This window comes from Ahaetulla prasina, chromosome 1, assembly GCF_028640845.1.
Source record: "Ahaetulla prasina isolate Xishuangbanna chromosome 1, ASM2864084v1, whole genome shotgun sequence".
NCBI lineage: Eukaryota > Metazoa > Chordata > Lepidosauria > Squamata > Colubridae > Ahaetulla > Ahaetulla prasina.
This window is the reverse complement of record NC_080539.1, coordinates 367,635,713-367,654,395: the sequence shown is the minus strand read 5'-3', so window position 1 is coordinate 367,654,395 and position 18,683 is coordinate 367,635,713. Positions and strand designations below refer to the sequence as shown.

The window sequence follows — 18,683 nt, the reverse complement described above, 5'->3', positions numbered from 1 at the left end:
GTGTGTGTAGGTGGGCAATTTCTCTCTATGCACTTGCACGCTACCCAAATTCAACCTTCAGAACAAAGGACACCTCCAAGGGAAAGGAGACAAGAGGACAGAAAGGGAATCGGAAGCCCCAATAAATTTCTTTTTTTTTTTTGGAGGGAGGGAGGCGGGGGGAGGGAAGGGCTTGCTTAAAGAGGATTGTCTTTATTTTCCTAGCCTTCCTCTCTTCCTTCATCTTCAGCAAAGCTGCCAGCGCAAATTCTGACCCTGAGATCCGGATCAATAGATATTAATATTTCTTCCCCAGCAGTGAGAAAGAGTGGAGGTGGGGGGGTTAGGGGGAGGTTGAATGGGAAGGGGAGTGCCAACTCTTGCCAATTAAGACTACTCAGCATGTTATTTATGGGGAGGGGGGGCTACACGCCACTCTTTACAAACGCCTTCTGAGGTTTGTTTGGATGTTTTTTTTAAACAAGGGAATAAATGGAGGAATAAGGTATTTTGCAGAACCCTCCACAAAAGAGGTTCAAGCTATATTTTTTTCTCTTCTGCCTAAGTCCTCCATATAAACTCCCTCTGGCTATTTTATGATATATGCCTGGGTGTCAAAAATGAATCCTACCGCAACCCTCCCTCCCTCCCTCTCTCTCTATCACTCTGCTAAACAAATAATTCCCTCAACACTGTCAAACTATTTACTAAATCTGCACTACTATTAATCTTCTCATCGTTCCCATCACCAATCTCTTTCCACTTATGACTGTATGACTGTAACTTTGTTGCTGGTAATCCTTATGATTTACATTGAGATATTGACCGTCAATTGTGTTGTAAATGTTGTACCTTGATGAAGGTATCTTTTCTTTTATGTACAATGAGAGCATATGCACCAATCACACTTGGCCAATAAAAAATTCTATTCTATTCTGTAGAGATACATGGATTCTTATCTAAACGGTATTCCACAATTAGCATATTTCCAACATTTTTGGGGGGGGGGGTAAAGAAAAAAGAAAAGATATATAATGACAGGCATGCACCAAGGTTTCTGCAGGCGTTCACCCGCAATCCCCAAGAAAAAGTTGAAGGCAGTTAGTTGCAGGAGTGTAGCCTAGAGATTGTTATATGTTCTACTTTTCTCCATACACTTCGCGGGAAGTTTGGTAGGCTGCTGTTCCAAAACACCCAGAAAAAGCCCGGAATATTGCCCGAATCTCACCCGAAACCTCAAAGAGAGTCTCCCCCCCACCAGGTGCTAAAAGCAGCTAAAAACAGCTTTTAATTAAGGTCTCTCCCAATTTAAAAAGGAAAAAGAAAGAAAGAAACAGGTTAAAATGCTGACTTCCCACTATCTTCTAACACCCCCCCCCCAAAAAAGGTCTTTATTTCCAAAGGGTGAGAAATGCATGAAAGATTCCACACAGAGAGAGAAAAATAAAGAGACACCCACAAGGCAGAGACAGAAGAGTGAATACCTTTCTTTATGCAAGAGAGCCAGCCGCTCCTTGGGGACTTTAAGCCTCTGAGACAGCCTCCTCTTCAGACCTTCCACCGTCTCTTCCACGGGGAGAGAGAGCTCATACCGGGCCCCGGTGGTCGTGTGAATGAAAACATTCATAGGAGGGTCACTCTGGACGGTGTCGCAGGCTGGGGGTCCCCGGCTGCAGCTCCTGGGGGTGGGTTGGTGGTCCATTCGATTCACCTGGGTTGGGGGGGGAGGGAGGAAAGGGGGGAAGGAGGAGGAGGAGGCAGAGATGAGGCCACGAAGCTGGTAGACGAGGCTGCCCCGCAGACAAAGGAGGGCCGTTTCCCCCCGCCGCGCTTACACGACCCTGAGCGACCGACTCCGTCTCCTCTCTCCCTCTCCCTCTCTTCTTTCAGTCTCTCTCTTCTTTCTTTCTTTCTTTCTCTCTCTCTCTTCTTTCTTTCTTTCTCTCTCCCTTCTTTTTTTTTTCTCTCTCTCTCTCTCTCACCCACCCACCCCCATCCTTCCTCCGCCTCCCTCGGCCGGCCGCAAATTCAAGTACAACTAAGGTCTTCGGATCTCTCTCCCTCTTTTTTTTTTTTTTAAATTAAAGTTCCGCTCCGCCAAGTCTCCTTGCGCAGAGATCGCGGAGAAGGGGAAAGGGGCGTCTTTTGTCCTTTCACGACCCCTCTTCCCCCCTCTCGTCCCGAAAGCTCACTTATTCCTCCTCCAACCCCGGATTCTTAAGAGGGACAAAAAAAAAAAAAAAGGATAACGGGTTCTCCTAGATTTCCCCGCCCCCAACTCCATCCCACCCACACCCAAATAATACTATCTATCTATCTACCTTCTTAACCGAAATGCAGCAGGGGAGGTTTAAAAAAATAAATAATAATAATAATCGGGGGGGGGGGGGGAAGGAAAAAAAAAAAACCCAAAGGAGGAAAGAAAAGAAAAGCAAGACCCGCGCCGGGCTAGCTTGGCTTCCCCACCTGGGCTTTGAACCCGTGGCCAAACGCACGCACCCACCGAGCAGCGAAGCAGCCGGCTCCCGCCGCCGCGCCGCTGCTGCTGCCGCTGCCGGAGTCTGGTGTGAAACTAACCCAGTGCCGGGAAGACACAGGCGAAGGGAGGGGAGATGAAAGAGGCGGAGGAGGAGAAGAAGGAGGAGGAGGAGGAGAAAAAAAAAAGTTAGAATGTATCAACGTTCTAAATGGGCGGAGCGACTTTCCCCCTCCCCATTCATTCTTTACTCCTTTTTCTCTCTCTCTCTCTCTCTCTCTCTCGGCCAGAAAGCCAGCCAGCCCCGCCGCAGCCAATCGGAGCTCTCCTCCCCGCTCAGACGCCAGCCCGGCCGACCAATGGGCGTCGCTTCGCGGCTCTGCCCCCACGTGGAAGGAGACCGGATGCTTCGCCTCGCCGCCTCTTCTCTCCTCCCCCCCCCCCGCGCGCCCCGCCAGCGATCAAGCAAGAGTGGGCGGGGCTTTGAGTGCCAGAATGGAGTTTTTTCCTCCGCCCACACGCTTCTGCGAAGCCAGCCCCCGTATTTCCTCGCCCTCCGCCTTCCCCCCCCCGGCTCTTTTTTTTTTTTTTTTAAAGGGCCATTCATGATGTATTATTTCTACAACAAAGAGCTTGATAAAAAAAAGAAAAAGAAAAAGGGAACGATACGGCGTTTGGGAGTTTTGTTTTTTTCTTCTTTTCATCCAGACGGAGAAGATGCGTAGACTATAGAAAAACGGAGGGATCGCAATTCGGGGTGCGGAGGGTGGGGGGGGGGGAGAAATGCAATTAAAAGAGGCAGCAGGAGGGTTGATTCAAAACGTCACAATTCGGCTTTCTTAATTTAAATTGTTTGGCTTTCCCCCCCCCCCCCCCAAAAAAAAAATCGTGTTTTTTTAAGAAACGCTGCCGTAGCTTTTGCATGTATTCTTTTTAAGGCGGGATTTCATTTGGGATTTCTTATGATTTATACTGATATTGTTTCCTGATTGCTTAATTGTAGCCTATGACTATCATTAAGTGTTGTATCATTAAGTGTTAAATTTGTTCCGTATGACTATCATTAAGAGTACCTTGATGAAGGTATCTTTTCTTTTATGTACACTGAGAGCGTATGCACTAAGACAAATTCCTTGTGGGTCCAATCGCGTTTGGCCAATAAAGAATTCTAGTCTAGTCTAGTCTATCTCTACTCTTATTCCTTATTCTATTCTATTCTATTCTATTCTATTCTATTCTATTCTATTCTATTCTATTCTATTCTATTCTATTCTATCTCTACTCTTATTCCTTATTCTATTCTATTCTATTCTATTCTATTCTATTCTATTCTATTCTATCTCTACTCTTATTCCTTATTCTATTCTATTCTATCTCTACTCTTATTCCTTATTCTATTCTATTCTATTCTATTCTATTCTATTCTATTCTATTCTATTCTATTCTATCTCTCTTGGGCCGCGGTGTAGCTCAGGCTGTAAGAAGCCTGTTATTAAACACAGCTGCTTGCAATTACTGCAGGCTCGAGTCCCACCAGGCCCAAGGTTGACTCAGCCTTCTATCCTTTATAAGGTAGGTAAAATGAGGACCCAGATTGTTGGGGGGGCAATAAGTTGACTTTGTATATAAATATACAAATAGAATGAGACTATTGCCTTACACAATGTATGCCGCCCTGAGTCTTCGGAGAAGGGCGGGATATAAATGTAAATAAATGTAAATAAATAAAAAATAAAAAAATACTCTTATTCCTTATTCTATTCTACTCTACTCTACCCTTATTCCTTATTCCCTATTCTATTCTATTCTATTTTATTCTATTCTATTCTTTGGCTGTTAGGATTGATTCTTCTTTCAGCTGAAACAAATGCTGGGCTATTTACTCGCCCCTTCTTCTCGGGGAAGGAGCTTTGACTGTTCCCCAGAGCTTACTCAAAAGTAAATGTGACCCCTATTTATGTTTCCTACCTCCACACTATCTGTCTGGGCGTAAAAGAGGCGTAAAAACGGGCAGGAATCAACCAGATAACTTGAGCAGGCTAATTGTCGGGGTGGGGGGGTGGGGGGTGTTGGTAAGGAACAGGCGGGGCTAAAAACTTGAATGGGGCAACCCAAATAGTTAGCATGTTGTTAGTCACGATAGAATTAATAGAATAGAATAGAATTCTTTATTGGCCAAGTGTGGTTGGACGCACAAGGAATTTGTCCTTGGTGCATAAGCTCTCAGTGTACATAAAAGATACCTTCATCAAGGGACAACTCTTACAACACTTAATGATAGTCATAGGGTACAAATTTAACACTTAATGATACAACACTTAATGATAGTCCTAGGCTACAATTAAGCAATTAATACAAAATCCCAAAGGATTTCAATTGATCGAAGTCTCATTAAATGTGTTTTTTTTTAAAAGACGGATGAGAAAAACACAAACCCTGTACTCCTTGTTCTGTAGTAATCTCGCTTTTCTTTGGATAACTAGAAATGCTTCACACCTGAGAGGCATAATTTGTAGGGTAGATAGCTTTGTATAGCATAGGGATACAATTTACAGGTAATCCTCAACTTACCACCATTCGCTTAGTGACTGAAGTTATCTATGGCACTGTGAAAAAAGGAACTTATAACTGGTCCTCACACTTATGACCCCCCCCCCAGCATCGCCATGGTCACATGATCAAAAAAACCAGGCACTTGGCATGGGGCATGTAATGACATGGTTATAGCATCCTGAGGTCATGTGATCATTTGTGACCTTTCTGGTGGGTTTCGGACACGCAAAGTCAGTGGGGGATGCCAGATTCGCTTAATGACCATGTGAATTCAATAACAACGGCATCATTTTGCTTAACAACTTTGGCAAAAAGGTGGTAAAATTGGGGCGCAGCTCACTTAACAATAGCCTGACTTTAGCAATGGAAATTCTGGTGCCAAGTGTCGTAAGTTGAGGACTACCTATGTAGATTGTGATTTTACAGTAGGCATCTAGCCATTCGGAACTGACCGACTATGTCACACAGATCAGACCCATGATATTTGAGGCTTCTGTGATTGCTTTCTGCCCCTACCCTATCTTATTTGGGGGAGGGGAGGAAATAGGTAGTATTCCAGTATTTGAGGGGCTGCTACAAAAAAGAGGGGGGGGTTTCCAACTTATTTTCCAAAGCACCAAAAGGCAAAACAAGAAACAATGGATAGAAACTAAATCAAGGTGAGAAGCAACCTAGAATTGAGGAGAAACTTCCTAACGGTGAGAACAATTAACCAGTGGAACAGCTTGCCACTAGAAGTTGTAGGTGCTTCATCGCTGGAGGTTTTCAAGAAGAGACTGGACAGCTACTTGTCTCAAATTGTGTAGGGTCTCCTGCCTGAGCAAAGGGTTGGGCTAGAAGACCTCCAAGGTGCCCTTTCCAGCTCTATTCTGATAGATAGGCCAACTGTCTAGATTGGCCAGCATATACAAGGCACTGATGATAAAAACCTCTAAACCTGAGTTTCAATATACCTTTTTTTTTTGCTCAGCACATCAAGAATAAGAGAATTCTTTTCTTAGTTTCCTAATACACAAACCCACCAAACAGAGCACCCCCCCCCAACTTCACTGCATCCCCAAAACTGTTTGCTCAGGTGGTGAACAAGAACTGGAAATTTTAAAAAAAATCTAAATTCCCTTTGGAGAAGGCAGGAAACAGGCAGAAATGGCTTGCATGCTCAGCTTCTTTAACACCAGCAAAAGTAAAAAAATCCCATCTGTCTGGAGAAAAATGTTCAAATAGTATAGTTCTTCGGTGTCACAAACAGGAAGAAAAAAAAATAAAAATCACTGGTGCCATAATCCGCTTTCTTGGGTTCTCACATCCAGACATGTCAGGATTTAAACTCTTCCAAATTCTTCCCTCCACATCCAGAAGTATTTGAGGGGCTGCCACCAAGAGGACAGGCTCAACCTATTCTCCAACGCATCAGAGGGCAGGACAAGAAACAATGGTTGGAAACTAACCAAGGAGAGAAGCAAGCTGGAATTAAGGAGAAACTTCCTAACAGTGAAGACAATCAACCAGTGGAACAGCTTGCCACCAGAAATCGTGGGTGCTTCATCTCTGGAGGTTTTAGAGAACAGTCTTCTAGACCAGAGGTCTCCAACCTTGGTCCCTTTAAGACTTGTGGACTTCAACTCCCAGAGTTCCTCAGCCAGCAAAGCTCTGGGAGTCTGTGGACTCTGGGAGTTGAAGTCCACAAGTCTTAAAGGGACCAAGGTTGGAGACCCCTGTTCTAGACAGTCACTTATCTAAACTGGAATAGGCTCTCCTGCTTGAGGCAGAAGGCTGGACTAGAAGACCTCCAAGGTCCCTTCCAACTCATTCTGTTATATTTCTATTTCTATTTGATCAAGGTTTGAGAAACAACGACACAATATGATGTTTCAGCCTTATACTTGGCAGGCTGATCATAATCCCCCAAAGTTTGGATGCTGCTCTATGGTTTTGAATCAAGCATGGTGGGCAGACTACGGTTTCAACAAACCATAATTAAGCAAACCCTGGTTTAGAAGTGGTGCTCGCCACCTTCCCAGGTCTTTGTGTCTTTGCAAGGAGGTCCATCGAGAGCGACGGTTTACCCAAGAAGGAAAAGGATATATTGACTGAGCAGGCAGTTGGACCAGGGGTGAAATCCAGCAGGTTGTGGAGAACCGGTAGCAGAAATTTTGAGTAGTTCAGAGAACCGGCAAATGCCACCTCTGGCTGGCCCCAGGGTGGGGTGGGAATGGAGATTTTGCAGTATCCTTCCCCCAAGGAATGGGGAGGGAATGGAGATTTTGCAGTATCCTTCCACCTGGAGTGGGGAGGGAATGGAGATTTTGCAGTATCCTTCCCCCTGGAGTGGGGAGGGAATGGAGATTTTGCAATATTCTTCCCCTGGAGTGAGGCAGGAATGGATATTTTGCAGTATCCTTCCCCCAGGAATGGGGAGGGAATGGATATTTTGCAATATCCTTCCCCTGGAGTGGGGTGGGAACGGGGATTTTGCAGTATCCTTCCCCTGCCACGGCCCACCAAGCCACGGCCACAGAACCGGTAGTAAAAAAAATTGGATTTCACCACTGGGTTGGACTAGAAGACCTCTAAGGTCCCTTCCAGCCCTACGACTCTATGTTCTAATCGCTTGCGCTGTCCCTTAGTTTGCAAGGTTTCAGCCGTGGTTCCTGGCCTTGGGGAGCGAACGGCAGGAAAAAAAAAAACAGGATCCAGCTAGAAATCTCCCTGCCAAGCCTGGCAACCAGAAGGACAACACCCTGGCTTCTGACCAGTCCAGCCACATAATTTGGCCCTTGTGCCAATCATATTCCGAGGACATACCTAAGTGGGTTGGTCACTCCAGAGGGGAAGTGATTTATCTTCCTGGTTCTCACTTCCCTTGCAAACAAAGATGCAAATACAAACACCTGGTTTGTTTTTTTAAAAAAATGATTATCTAATTTATTTGCCGCAGTTTGAAACAACTTTGAGCGACTCTCAGTTAACTTAAGACTCTGAGTTTAAAAAAAATTCCCAGGGCCCTAACCAAATAAAAATTCTGGGGGAAACAGAATTTTCCCGCTCGCTCTTTCGTCTCTACACAAAAAAAGGGCATTCAACAAAGATGGGTTTCAGCAGGTTCTGACTAGTACTGGAGAACCGGTAGCGAAAATTTTGAGTAGTTCGGAAAACCGGTAGTAAAAATTCTGACTGGCCCCACCCCCATCGAGTCCCAACTGATCGGGAGGGAATGGGGAGTTTGCAGTAACCTTCTCCTGCCACGCCCACAGAACCGGTAGTAAAAAAATTTGAAACCCACCACTGCATTCAACCGCCAAATCTCGCATAAAAAACGGACACCTGGCTCATAGCACGTATTCTCGTGCTCTGGTGAGCTATAGGTAGTCCTCGACTTGCAACCATACGTTTAGTGAATTCAAAGTTACAATGCCACTAAAAAAAGTGACTACAACCCGTTCTCACACTTGCGGTCGTGAATCAAAATTCACCCTCCTACTCTGTGCCCATGGGGTAAAAAAAACAAAAAACGAGGGGAAATGGCCTGACTTTATTGTTATTTCAGCTTCCTTTTTAGGGGGTATCAAGGAGTGAAAACAAGGCACGGATATATATGAAGAAGGGTTGCAGGAATTGGATATGGCCAGTCTAGAGAAAAGAAGGATTAGGGGTAACGTGATAGCAGTATTCCAGTATTTGAGGGGCTGCCACAAAGAAGAGGGGGTCAAATTATTCTCCAAAGCACCAGAAGGCAGGACAAGAAACAATGGACGGAAATGAATCAAGGAGAGAAGTAACCTGGAATTAAGGAGAAACTTTCTAACAGTGAGAAGAATTAACCAGTGGAACAGCTTGCCACCAGAAATCGTGGGTGCTTCATCAACTGGAGGCTTTTATGAAAAGACTGGACAGCCACCTGTCTGAAATGACATAGGGTCTCCTGCTTGAGCAGAAGGTTGGGCTAGAAGACCTCTAAGGTCCCTTCCAACTCTACTCCGATTGAAACTGGCATACTGGCTAGTTAGCAAAAGTTAACCAAGAGGAATGCTAACCATGTTTAAGATGGGGTGGAAGTGCAGCTGCGTGGTCAATCAACCAGTTAAGCTTCTTAGCATATTGTGGTTTGCTGTGTCCTGATTTAGCATAATTATGAGCTGAAAATGAATTACAATCATTTGTAAACCATGACTGACAGCTTACTGCGGTGTTTCTCAACCGTGGGGCAGGTTGTAGTTAACGTGGATTTCAGCTCCCAGAATTCTAGGAGTCGAAATCCACACATCTTCAAGCCGCCAAGGTTTGAGAAAGACTGGCGTGGTATGAGGCGTGAATCTAGCTATTTTTTTTCAGCAGGCCATAATTTTTAACAGATCACGGCTTAACCCATTGCCCTGGCATGATGTATTCAATGTGATAGCAACGTGAGCAAAAGACTATCAGAAAATATGAAGCGGCCATGAGTTCTTGATGACTGGAGATAGGGCTGATGCTTCATTTATGATTTGGGAAGTTTTTATTATCCGCCGCGTGACCAAGTATCTGAAGACTAACCCGCAACCCCAAACTGAACTGAATCAGTGAGAAAATGCCTTGAAGATATCAGGGAAAATTCTTTGAACTGAATGCCTAACGTACAATTCTGATTAAAATCAGAAATAGCACTAACGCTTAGACTTATATACTGCTTCTTTAATGTTTTACACTAAGTGGTTTACAGAGTCAGCATATTGCCCCCAACAATCTATGCAGACTTAAAACAAGAGACCAAGGAAACCATAGCTAGATTCCTGTTTTATAGTAAGTCATACTGTGGTTTGTTCAGTTCCTGCTTAAAAGTGATGTGTGGATCAGATCACCTCCAAGAGATTGTTATCTTGTCAAAGGCTTTCTAGACAAGTCATCACGTGGTAAAAACAATAGTCTTGCGAATGTTAAAAGCTAAGCAAGAAAAAAATAACAACAGATGGATTATAGACCAGGGGTCTCCAACCTTGGCAACTTTAAGACTTGTGGACTTCAACTCCCAGAATTCCTCTGGGCGTTGAAGTCCACAAGTCTTAAAGTTGCCAAGGTTGGAGAGCCCTGTTATAGACCAACTTCAGATTATCTTGAAAGATTTTGGGCTGTGTGGAGAATAATAGCAGAAGAGGTGGGGGAGGAAAACAATGTAGGGGATACAGATAGAAATAATTATGTATGGAAAGTTGGATTCTTGGTGCCCTCTGAACTTGGTTGTTTTCTTGCAGACAGTTCATTACCAAACTAGGTTACATCATCACTGCTGGTACATCTAAGGCAGGGGTGTTCAAACTTGGCCCCTTGAAGAGTAGTGGACTTCAACTCCCAGAATTCCCCAGCCAGCACGAACTATAAATATGAGCAAGTTGCTGGCTGGGGAATTCTGGGAGTTGAAGTCCACCACTCTTCAAAGGGCCAAGTTTGGACATCCCTGGTCTTAAGGGACTGATTCTGTTTTTATTGCAAAAAGCCAATAGGGGAATGCTTTATCCACTTTGGGAACTTTTGAGAGGTGGGGACTTCAACTCCCAGAATTCCCCAGAACGCCCAGCTACCCAGTCAATTCAGGGCCAGGTGATTCTGGGGGTTGAAGTCCCCATCTCTTAAAAAATTGCCAAGACTGAGCCACACTGCTATAAGGCTTCGGCCTGCTTTCTGCGCTAATCGGACTACAGATGTTCTGTATTATGTACCGCCGCTTTAAGGTGTGGGGAAGCCAAAAGGGGGTATTGTGAAGAATGAGTCAGCAAAGCAAGAGCGCCCTCTGCTGGGAGAAACTCAAATAGTCAGGGAACAATAGGATTGAGCGAAAGAAGAGAGAATCCAAGGAGGTGAATGGTTTTGAGCAGGGGTCTCCAACCTTGGCAACTTTAAGCCTGGAGGACTTCAACTCCCAGAATGCCCCAGCCAGCTTTGCTGGCTGGGGCTTTCTGGAAGTTGAAGTCCACCAGGCTTAAAGTTGCCAAGGTTGGAGACCCCTGGTTTTGAGGATGGCAGGATAGGATGGGGGTGGGAGGTCGAGGAGAGAAGCTCTTCTTGAAAACTTATTTTCTGGAGGGCTCAGGAGGGGCTGCACCCATGTTAAACTGCAACCTTTCCTGCCGGTTTGTCTGAAAGACCTCAGTGAGGCCAGGGTGGGCTTTGGAGCTCCGATGGTGGGGTTGAAGAAACTTCACTTCAAATTTCGGGAGAGGCAGAAATATTTTCTCTTTTCTCTGTCCCTGTGCAAAGAGCATTCCCGCTAACCAATCTTCGATGAAAACATCCAACTGTTCTTGTTTATAGCAGTCCTCTAGCTCTGGAAAGATACAGGCAATCCTAGACTTGCAAAAAACATCAGTTCAGCAACCGTACAAAGTTCCAAGCCATTGGGGGGGGAAAAAAAGGACTTCGGACCACTCCTCACGCTTACAACCGTCGCAGCATTCCCCACAAATGCGTGATCAAAATTCGAGCGCTTGGAAACCGGTATGTATTTAACCGCACGAGGTCACGTGATCACTCTCTCTGTGCTGGCTTCCAAAACAAGGGAACTCAATAGAGCAGTGGTCACCAACCAGTGGTCCGTGGACCACTGGTGGTCCACGAGAAAATTTTGGTGGTCCATAGAAAAATTATTTGCATTTTTATATTGCACTAAATACTATTTATCTTTTTAAAAAATTCATATTAGTGGTCCGCAGGATTTAAAATTATGAATTTAGTGGTCCCTGAGGTCCGAAAGGTTGGTGACCCCTGCAATAGAGTTTGAAAAGCTGGCTTTGCTTAATGACCGCAAGGTTCACTTAACAACCACAATGATTCACTTAATAACTGGGGGGAAGGGAAGGTTGTAAATCGGGTGTGATTCCCTTAACAACCGCCTTGCTTAGCAATGGGAATTCTAGTACTGCACACCAGAAAACTAGACACAAGAACAGTTTTTCCCCGAAGGCCATCACTCTGCTAAACAAATAATTCCCTCAACACTGTCAAACTATTTACTAAGTCTGCATTACTATTAATCTTCTCATCGTTCCTATCACCAATCTCTTTCCACTTATGACTGTATGACTGTAACTTTGTTGCTGGTAATCCGTATGATTTATATTGATCTATTGACCATCATTTGTGTTGTAAGTGTTGTACCTTGATGAACGTATCTTTTCTTTTATGTACACTGAGAGCGTATGCACCAAAGACAAATTCCTTGTGTGTCCAATCACACTTGGCCAATAAAAAATTCTATTCTATTCTATTCTAGTACCAATTGGGGTTGTAAGTCACGGTCTACCACTACCTGCGGTTTAGCCACTGCTGTCTTTGGTTGTGTGAGGTCCCTCCCTTCCCCAAAGTGGCACAGGAAGGGAAATGTGCCATTAAAGGGACACCCTCCAAGGCCAAAGGGTCAATAACAACTAAATATTATTCCTCCTTCATTTGCATAAAAGGCAAACTTAGGGCAGGGGTCTGCAAACTTGGCTCTTTTAAAACTTGTGGACTTCAACTCCCAGAGTTCCTCAGCCAGCTGGCTGAGGAACTCTGGGAGTTGAAGTCCACAAGTCTTAAAAGAGCCAAGTTTGCAGACCCCTGATTTAGGGCAATCAAAGGTTTTATGTCTTTTTTCAGTGTTTGGGATACCCCAAAGCTTGGAGGCTTCTGCCACCAAGCTAACCTTCTAAGTTTCAACTGGTCAGGAAAAGAACAGGATTCAACGTGTCTGGGTTGTGTGTTTGGAGGGCGTATTAATTGCAGCTGACTTTTTAATTCAACATAATCTCTCACGGAGGGCATTCCCCTCCTCTCCCCTCCCCTTCCTTTTGAAGCAGGGCCTTCCGCGTCTCATCCGAAGGCCCCCAGTGGGAGCACCAAGCACCCACTACTCCTGCTTGTAAAGGAAAAAGTAGAAAGCGTCCCAGTTCAAAATTTCAAAAGGCCTGCATGCCGTTCCCCGGGGGGGGCCCTGCAAAACTAGACTGGAAATTTTCCAGCCCCGCTGCATTTTTTCCAAGTGAGATGGGATGGACAGGGCTGCAAGCTCACACCCCTTCCGCACCAGCAACGTAAGCCTGCAAGGTGATTTATTTTCAAACCAAGGAAAAATAAAAGTCAGCTACAGGCTTTCTGGTCTACAGAACCCTAGTAAGCAGTTGAACGATGGGTGGGTGAGTGAATGTATGTCCCCTCCCCAAGCCACCCTCCGGACAAAATAGGGGCAGAAATGTCAAAGCAAAAGGCAAAAAGTGAAAGGAGAAAACCCTTTGCCATTTGCAAATCCGAAGCGCTATTCCCGTTTTTTTTTCTTTTTCCTTCTTTTCACGAAAAGGAGCAACGCTAACATTTCAGGAGTTTTCCAGGGTCCTTCCATCAATCTGTTTTGGGGGATGTGGGTAGATTCCGCTTCGTAAACCCAGACCTGCAAACTCGCACGGTTTACGGAGTGAGAAAGACACAATGCCTCGGTCCTGCACGCAGGAATAATCCAAGAGACCAAAAGTTTGCCCGCGCCTCACCAAATTCACAATTCTTTTGAGAATCAAGGGGGAAAAAAAATAAGTTTTTTTTTTTTTACTGGCCTCTGCAACCTACCCTGAACAAATAATCTGGATCTGGAATCTGGATTACTTTGCAATGCATCCCTACCTACCGACCCGTACGCTCTCACAGGGAGGGACTCCTCAGGGTGCCGTCAGCCAGACAGTACCGGCTGGCGACGCCCAGGGGAAGGGCCTTTTCTGTGGGGGCTCCCACCCTCTGGAACGAACTTCCCCCAGGACTTCGCCAACTTCCTGACCTTCGAACCTTTCGCCGCGAGCTTAAGACACATCTATTTATCTGCGCAGGACTGGACTAGAATTTTAAATTTTAAATTTGGTTTTAATGGGGTTTTACTATTTTATTGTGGTTTTAATATTCGGCCGTATTTAATAAGTTTTTTAAATTGGGGTTTTAACTTGTATTTATATGTATGTTTTACTTGGCTGTAAACCGCCCTGAGTCCCTTGGGAGATAGGGCGGTATAAAAATATGATTAAATAAATAAATAAATAAATAAATAAATAAATAAATAAATACCCAGTCCTCAAAGGACAGTAGTTTCCCACCCTCCATCACCGCCCATAGAGAAGTTCTGGGCCCTCCTTACAAGCCAGCATTTTGCCCACGGAAAGACCTCTCCCTTTTAACTGGGGCATTGCAAACGAAGCGGGCAGAGAAGAAGAGCTCGGGACTGGGTGACTCAGGCAGGCAAGCTCTGATGGCCTGAGATTCCTTCCTCCCCACCTCCCCTCCTCCCAGCCTCTGCCAATGCACAGGGTGTTGCGCGTGGCCGAGTTTAATTTTCTGAATGCTTCAGTGACACATCTTTGGATTCAGCCACCTTCCCACTTCCAGCAGCCTCCTCCTCTCGCCGGCGCCAAAGCATGCCTTCAATCTCCCACCCCGCCTTCCGGGATTCGGAGAGATGGGGGACTCACCACCCAAACTGCCTTCCCCCCCCCGCCCCCCGCTTCTTCCATCAGGAAGGCAAAACCACCCTGAGCTTCCCCAAGGACACCCAAGTGGGTGGCCGGCGAAGCGGTGACTGGAAGGAGAAGGAACAGAAAAGCTGCTGTAGATCCAGCCCAGAGGCAGAGAGGAGGGCGGTATGGAAGGGGGGGGAGGGGGGTTTAAAGGTGGGGAGGAGAAGAAGAGGAGGAGGAGGAAGAGGAGGAGAAGAGAGGCAGTTTGCTGAAAGATGGCCTCCCTGCCCACGAATTCAAAACCTCATGAACGAAGGCAAATAAATATACGGATAATGTTCCAGGATCCATTCTGGGACGGTCACTGGGCCCAGTTCACACATCCGAGTGAGAGCGAAAACTTCGCTGTGGATGGTCCCGGTGGGTGACCGACCCAGATTGGATCCTCCTGCGTCATCGGAACCAGTTCCGAGTCCACAAAGTTCATTCTTTCCTGCTCCTGGATTGGGGAAGAATATAAAGTATCCCCGTGTTTTGTTTTTTCCCTGAGCATGTTCAGAGTACAGATCCTTTCACCAGAGAATAAACAAAAGACGCTCCCGCACACACCCAGGTCTCTAGGTCAGAAGCCATGCGGGAGAATAGCGCAATTAATATGCGTGTGTGTGTTTGCGCGTTAATCTATTTGCTTAGAAGGAGGCATCGGACTCTGGTCCACCCACGCTGCACTCCTACCATATCACGGGAGTTTCTGGGAAACCTGAAAACGGGAGTGGGAGAGAGAGAAAGAAAGAGAAAAAAGAAAGGTGGGATAGGAGAAGAGCAGGGATCAATTTTTCCTGCAAGTGGGTTTGGGGGTGGGGGGGTGGGGGGAAGAAGGATGAATGGAAGAGGACCTGACAATGCAACAAAGGAAAAGTGGGGGGGACAGGGTGGGCGCCAGACATGGGGATTAAGCCAGATCCTGCCGACGTGGGCAAAAATCAATGGGAGCAGAAGCTGGGAGCTGCCCCACCTCTCCAAGGGAGAGTGCTTGCATTGTCTTTGGGCAGGGGAAAGAAAAAAAAAGCGGTCGGATAAATGAATGGGATTCCCTCAAAGGGAGGCATAGATTCTACCCCAACAGATATCATCACATTCTGGGTAATATTAGATGTATGTTTCCAAAAGCTGTGTTATCTTGCTTTTCTCGCTAGGAAAGGAGAAAGGAAAAACACAGGACTGTCTCATCTTTCTGGCTTCTCTTGGACTTGTATAAATGCCCCATATTCCCCCCCCCCAAAAAAATCAGGACAGGGGAGTTTTGTTAAAAAAAGAAAGAAAGAAAGAAAAAGTCCTTACGATATTCAGAAACGGATTGGGAAGAGTTGGAAAAGTTAAGAGGGCCATCCATACCACAAGCCAAGGGAGTCTCTTTTGAGGGAGGTCCTTCAAGGCAGGCTAAAAGTCTATGGAAATTCTTAAATCATCCCAGATCAGGGATCTCCAACCTTGGCAACTTTAAGCCTGGAGGATTTCAACTCCCAGATTTCCCCAGCCAGCAAAGCTGGCTGGGGAATACTGGGAGTTGAAGTCCTCCAGGCTTAAAGTTACCAAGGTTGGAGACCCCTGATCCAGATCATGGTTGTCCCAAAGGTGTTTTTCCAAAAAAGGCAACTGGATTTCCTTGGGTTTTTTTTCCCCCTCCTTGAAAACATTTCACTTCTCATCCAAGAAGCTTCTTCAGTTCTAACTGGAGCAGGCCCTTTTCTCTAGTTTTTTTCCTTTCCTTCCCCCCCACAGCAAATTAGTAATTCAGGAAAGGCTTCCTAACCCTTTACAGATGTTCACAGGTACACCCAGAGAGAATTCAAGGCGCTAAGAAAGAAAAGCCAAGCCAGATGGACTTAAAATGCCAACCTCCCCTCTTCCCAGTACGGCCCGATTCTGTTTAAATTAAAGCACGGCACCTATTCTAATTATTTCTTCGTTGTCCAGTTAAAACCATAAAGTTTGGTTCAGAGAGAACATCTGGTTGGTTGAGACCAAAAAATATATATGCTTCCCCCCCCCCCCAAAGGCTGGAGAGACACATAAAGCTTCGTTCACGGTCACGCTGGCCCATCCTTGCTCTTATCGGCCTCTGAAAACCCACATCTGTTTTATGTCCACAGGGATTTTTCTGGGCCACTGTACTGATTTTTTTTTCTTCCCTGGAAAAGGGTGTGGAAAAGTGAGGGGGGGGAGGGAATCTTTCTTGGATTAAAAAAAGGAGAGAAAAAACAGCACACATTTTTCCCCCTCTCACCCGCAAAACTCGAAGACCTAATTCTATATTAATTCGGTGGGAATAAGCCCCAGGATGGGGGGGTCACATCCTGAGACAGCCTAGGCTTGTTTAATCCGGATTGAATCCTCCCCGAGAACCATAAACTGGACCTAACTCTCCAAGGCAGGTGCCACCCTAAGATACAAAGATTACCAATGACCGATCCGATTTGATTTGATTTTTTAACCTGCTTCTTCCAGCACCGCCCGATTTATTATTATTATTGTGACAAGGATCTCTCTCGATCTAGTAGGGCCAGCAAGTCTTCAGCGGGACAAAACAGATCTAACTCAAGAGGAAGCGTCCCTACTCTTAAACGTATAAAGGGGGCTTCTAATACAGGTTGTGGCTTTCAAACAGCTTTGGGGAAAGTAGTTTTGGACGGGTCTTCTACTCAGTGCTCGGCTCTCCTGGGTTGAGTGGGATTTTTACTCCGAAGTAAAAAGAAAGACCGCAACTCGGCCAGAGAGGGAGGAAAGAAAGAAAGAAGGAAGGAAGGAAGGAAGGAAGGAAGGAAGGAAGGAAGGAAAGAAAGAAAGAAAGAAAGAAAGAAAGAAAGAAAGAAAGAAAGAAAGAAAGAGGAAAGGGAGAGAGGGAGAGAAGGAAGGAAGGAAGGAAGGAAGGAAGGAAGGAAGGAGTAGCACTTATATACCGCTTCACAGTGCTTTTACAGCCCTCTCTAAGCGGTTTAGAGTCAGCCTCTTGCCCCCAACAATCTGGGTCCTCATTTTACCCACCTCGGAAGGATGGAAGGCTGAGTCAACCTTGAGCTGGTCAGAATCGAACTGCTGACAGTGGGCAGAGGGAAGGAAGGAAGGAAGGAAGGAAGGAAGGAAGGAAGGAAGGAAGGAAAGACCCCTCCCGATCATCTACCCTATCAAAGAAGGATCGCCCAGCTGGTTCCGACCCGATCTCTTTGCTTCCCACGGGACAGAGCTGGCCCCTCGTCTCCTCCGCGTAACGTGGGAACCGAAGCCCGGCTAAACCCAAGTGCGAGGGACAGACTCGCGTTCCCAGGACCGAGAGCCGCCGCGGGTCTCTTTATTTTTGGGGGTGGGGGGCAACTCCGAAACGCTTCCAAAAAAGGGGACTCACCGATGCCGTCAGACGCCTCTCCGCCGGACCGATCCCGAATCCTAAACCAAACCCAAACCGGAATTCGAATCAAGTGGAACAATCTACAATCCGATAATAATGTCCTCCTGTCGGCAGAAATCAAAGAGGGTATCCTCGCTCCGGACAAAGACGGGGAGCTCTTTTCTTGAAGCGCCGGCAAAAGATCCGTCAAACGGGAGGAGGAGGCGACGAGGCAAAACCCGGGCGATGGTCGTGGGAAAGCGGCGGCGGCGGCAGGGCAGGCGAGGCTCTCTTGCTCTTTGCAAGCAGCAGCAGAAGCAGCAGCAGCCGCCGCCTGCGCTGCCCGGTTCGCCAAAGGTGTCCGGCTGCCAGCCCCGGTGGCTTTTTTAATGTTTCAGGGAGGTGCTCCAAAAAGTTTTTTTTTTTTTTTTAATCCCACACACGCGCCCGCGTGCGGGCGCCCGAGCGCACGCACGCGCACAAGGAGGCTGGGTGGGGCTTGCAAAGGAGGAGGAGGAGGAGGAGGTGGGGAGGGAGGGAAAAAGAGAGAGAGAGAGAGTAAAAAAAGATCCAACTCAAGGGAAGAGAAGGCGGGGGAGTGGGGGGGAGGATGGATGGGGCCAAGCAAGCGCTTCTTCCCGAAGGCTGCAAAGTCAGCACCGGGGGAATTTGCCCGCTGACGTCACGCCGCCAACTTCGCCGGCGGTCGCGGGCGGCAAAAAGCGAGGCGAGGGGCGAGCTCGGGCCGGGGAGGCTGCTTGCGCTTCGACCCGGGTGGGGTGGGATGGGGGGGGGGTAACAGTAACAGAGTTGGAAGGGACCTTGGAGGTCATCTAGTCCAACCCCCTGC

General features: G+C 46.5%; 1 protein-coding gene across 3 annotated transcripts in view; it reads right to left on the bottom strand.

The window, feature by feature from the left end:
- MIDN (midnolin) overlaps positions 1–18,267 on the bottom strand; it is a 55,508-nt gene extending 37,241 nt beyond the window's left edge. Inside the window, exons 1-3 of one of the 3 annotated variants that reach the window (XM_058163528.1) lie at positions 17,852–18,267; positions 2,483–2,551; positions 1,464–1,690 (exon numbers count right to left, since the gene is read on the bottom strand). In XM_058163528.1, the coding sequence (XP_058019511.1) occupies positions 1,464–1,681 (218 nt within the window). In that variant the 5' untranslated portion in view covers positions 1,682–1,690; positions 2,483–2,551; positions 17,852–18,267. Of the gene's footprint in view, positions 1–1,463; positions 1,691–2,445; positions 2,552–17,851 lie in introns of all 3 variants that reach the window. The other 2 variants (XM_058163526.1, XM_058163527.1) reach the window with 2 other exon arrangements.
- Positions 18,268–18,683: the final 416 nt, after the last annotated feature.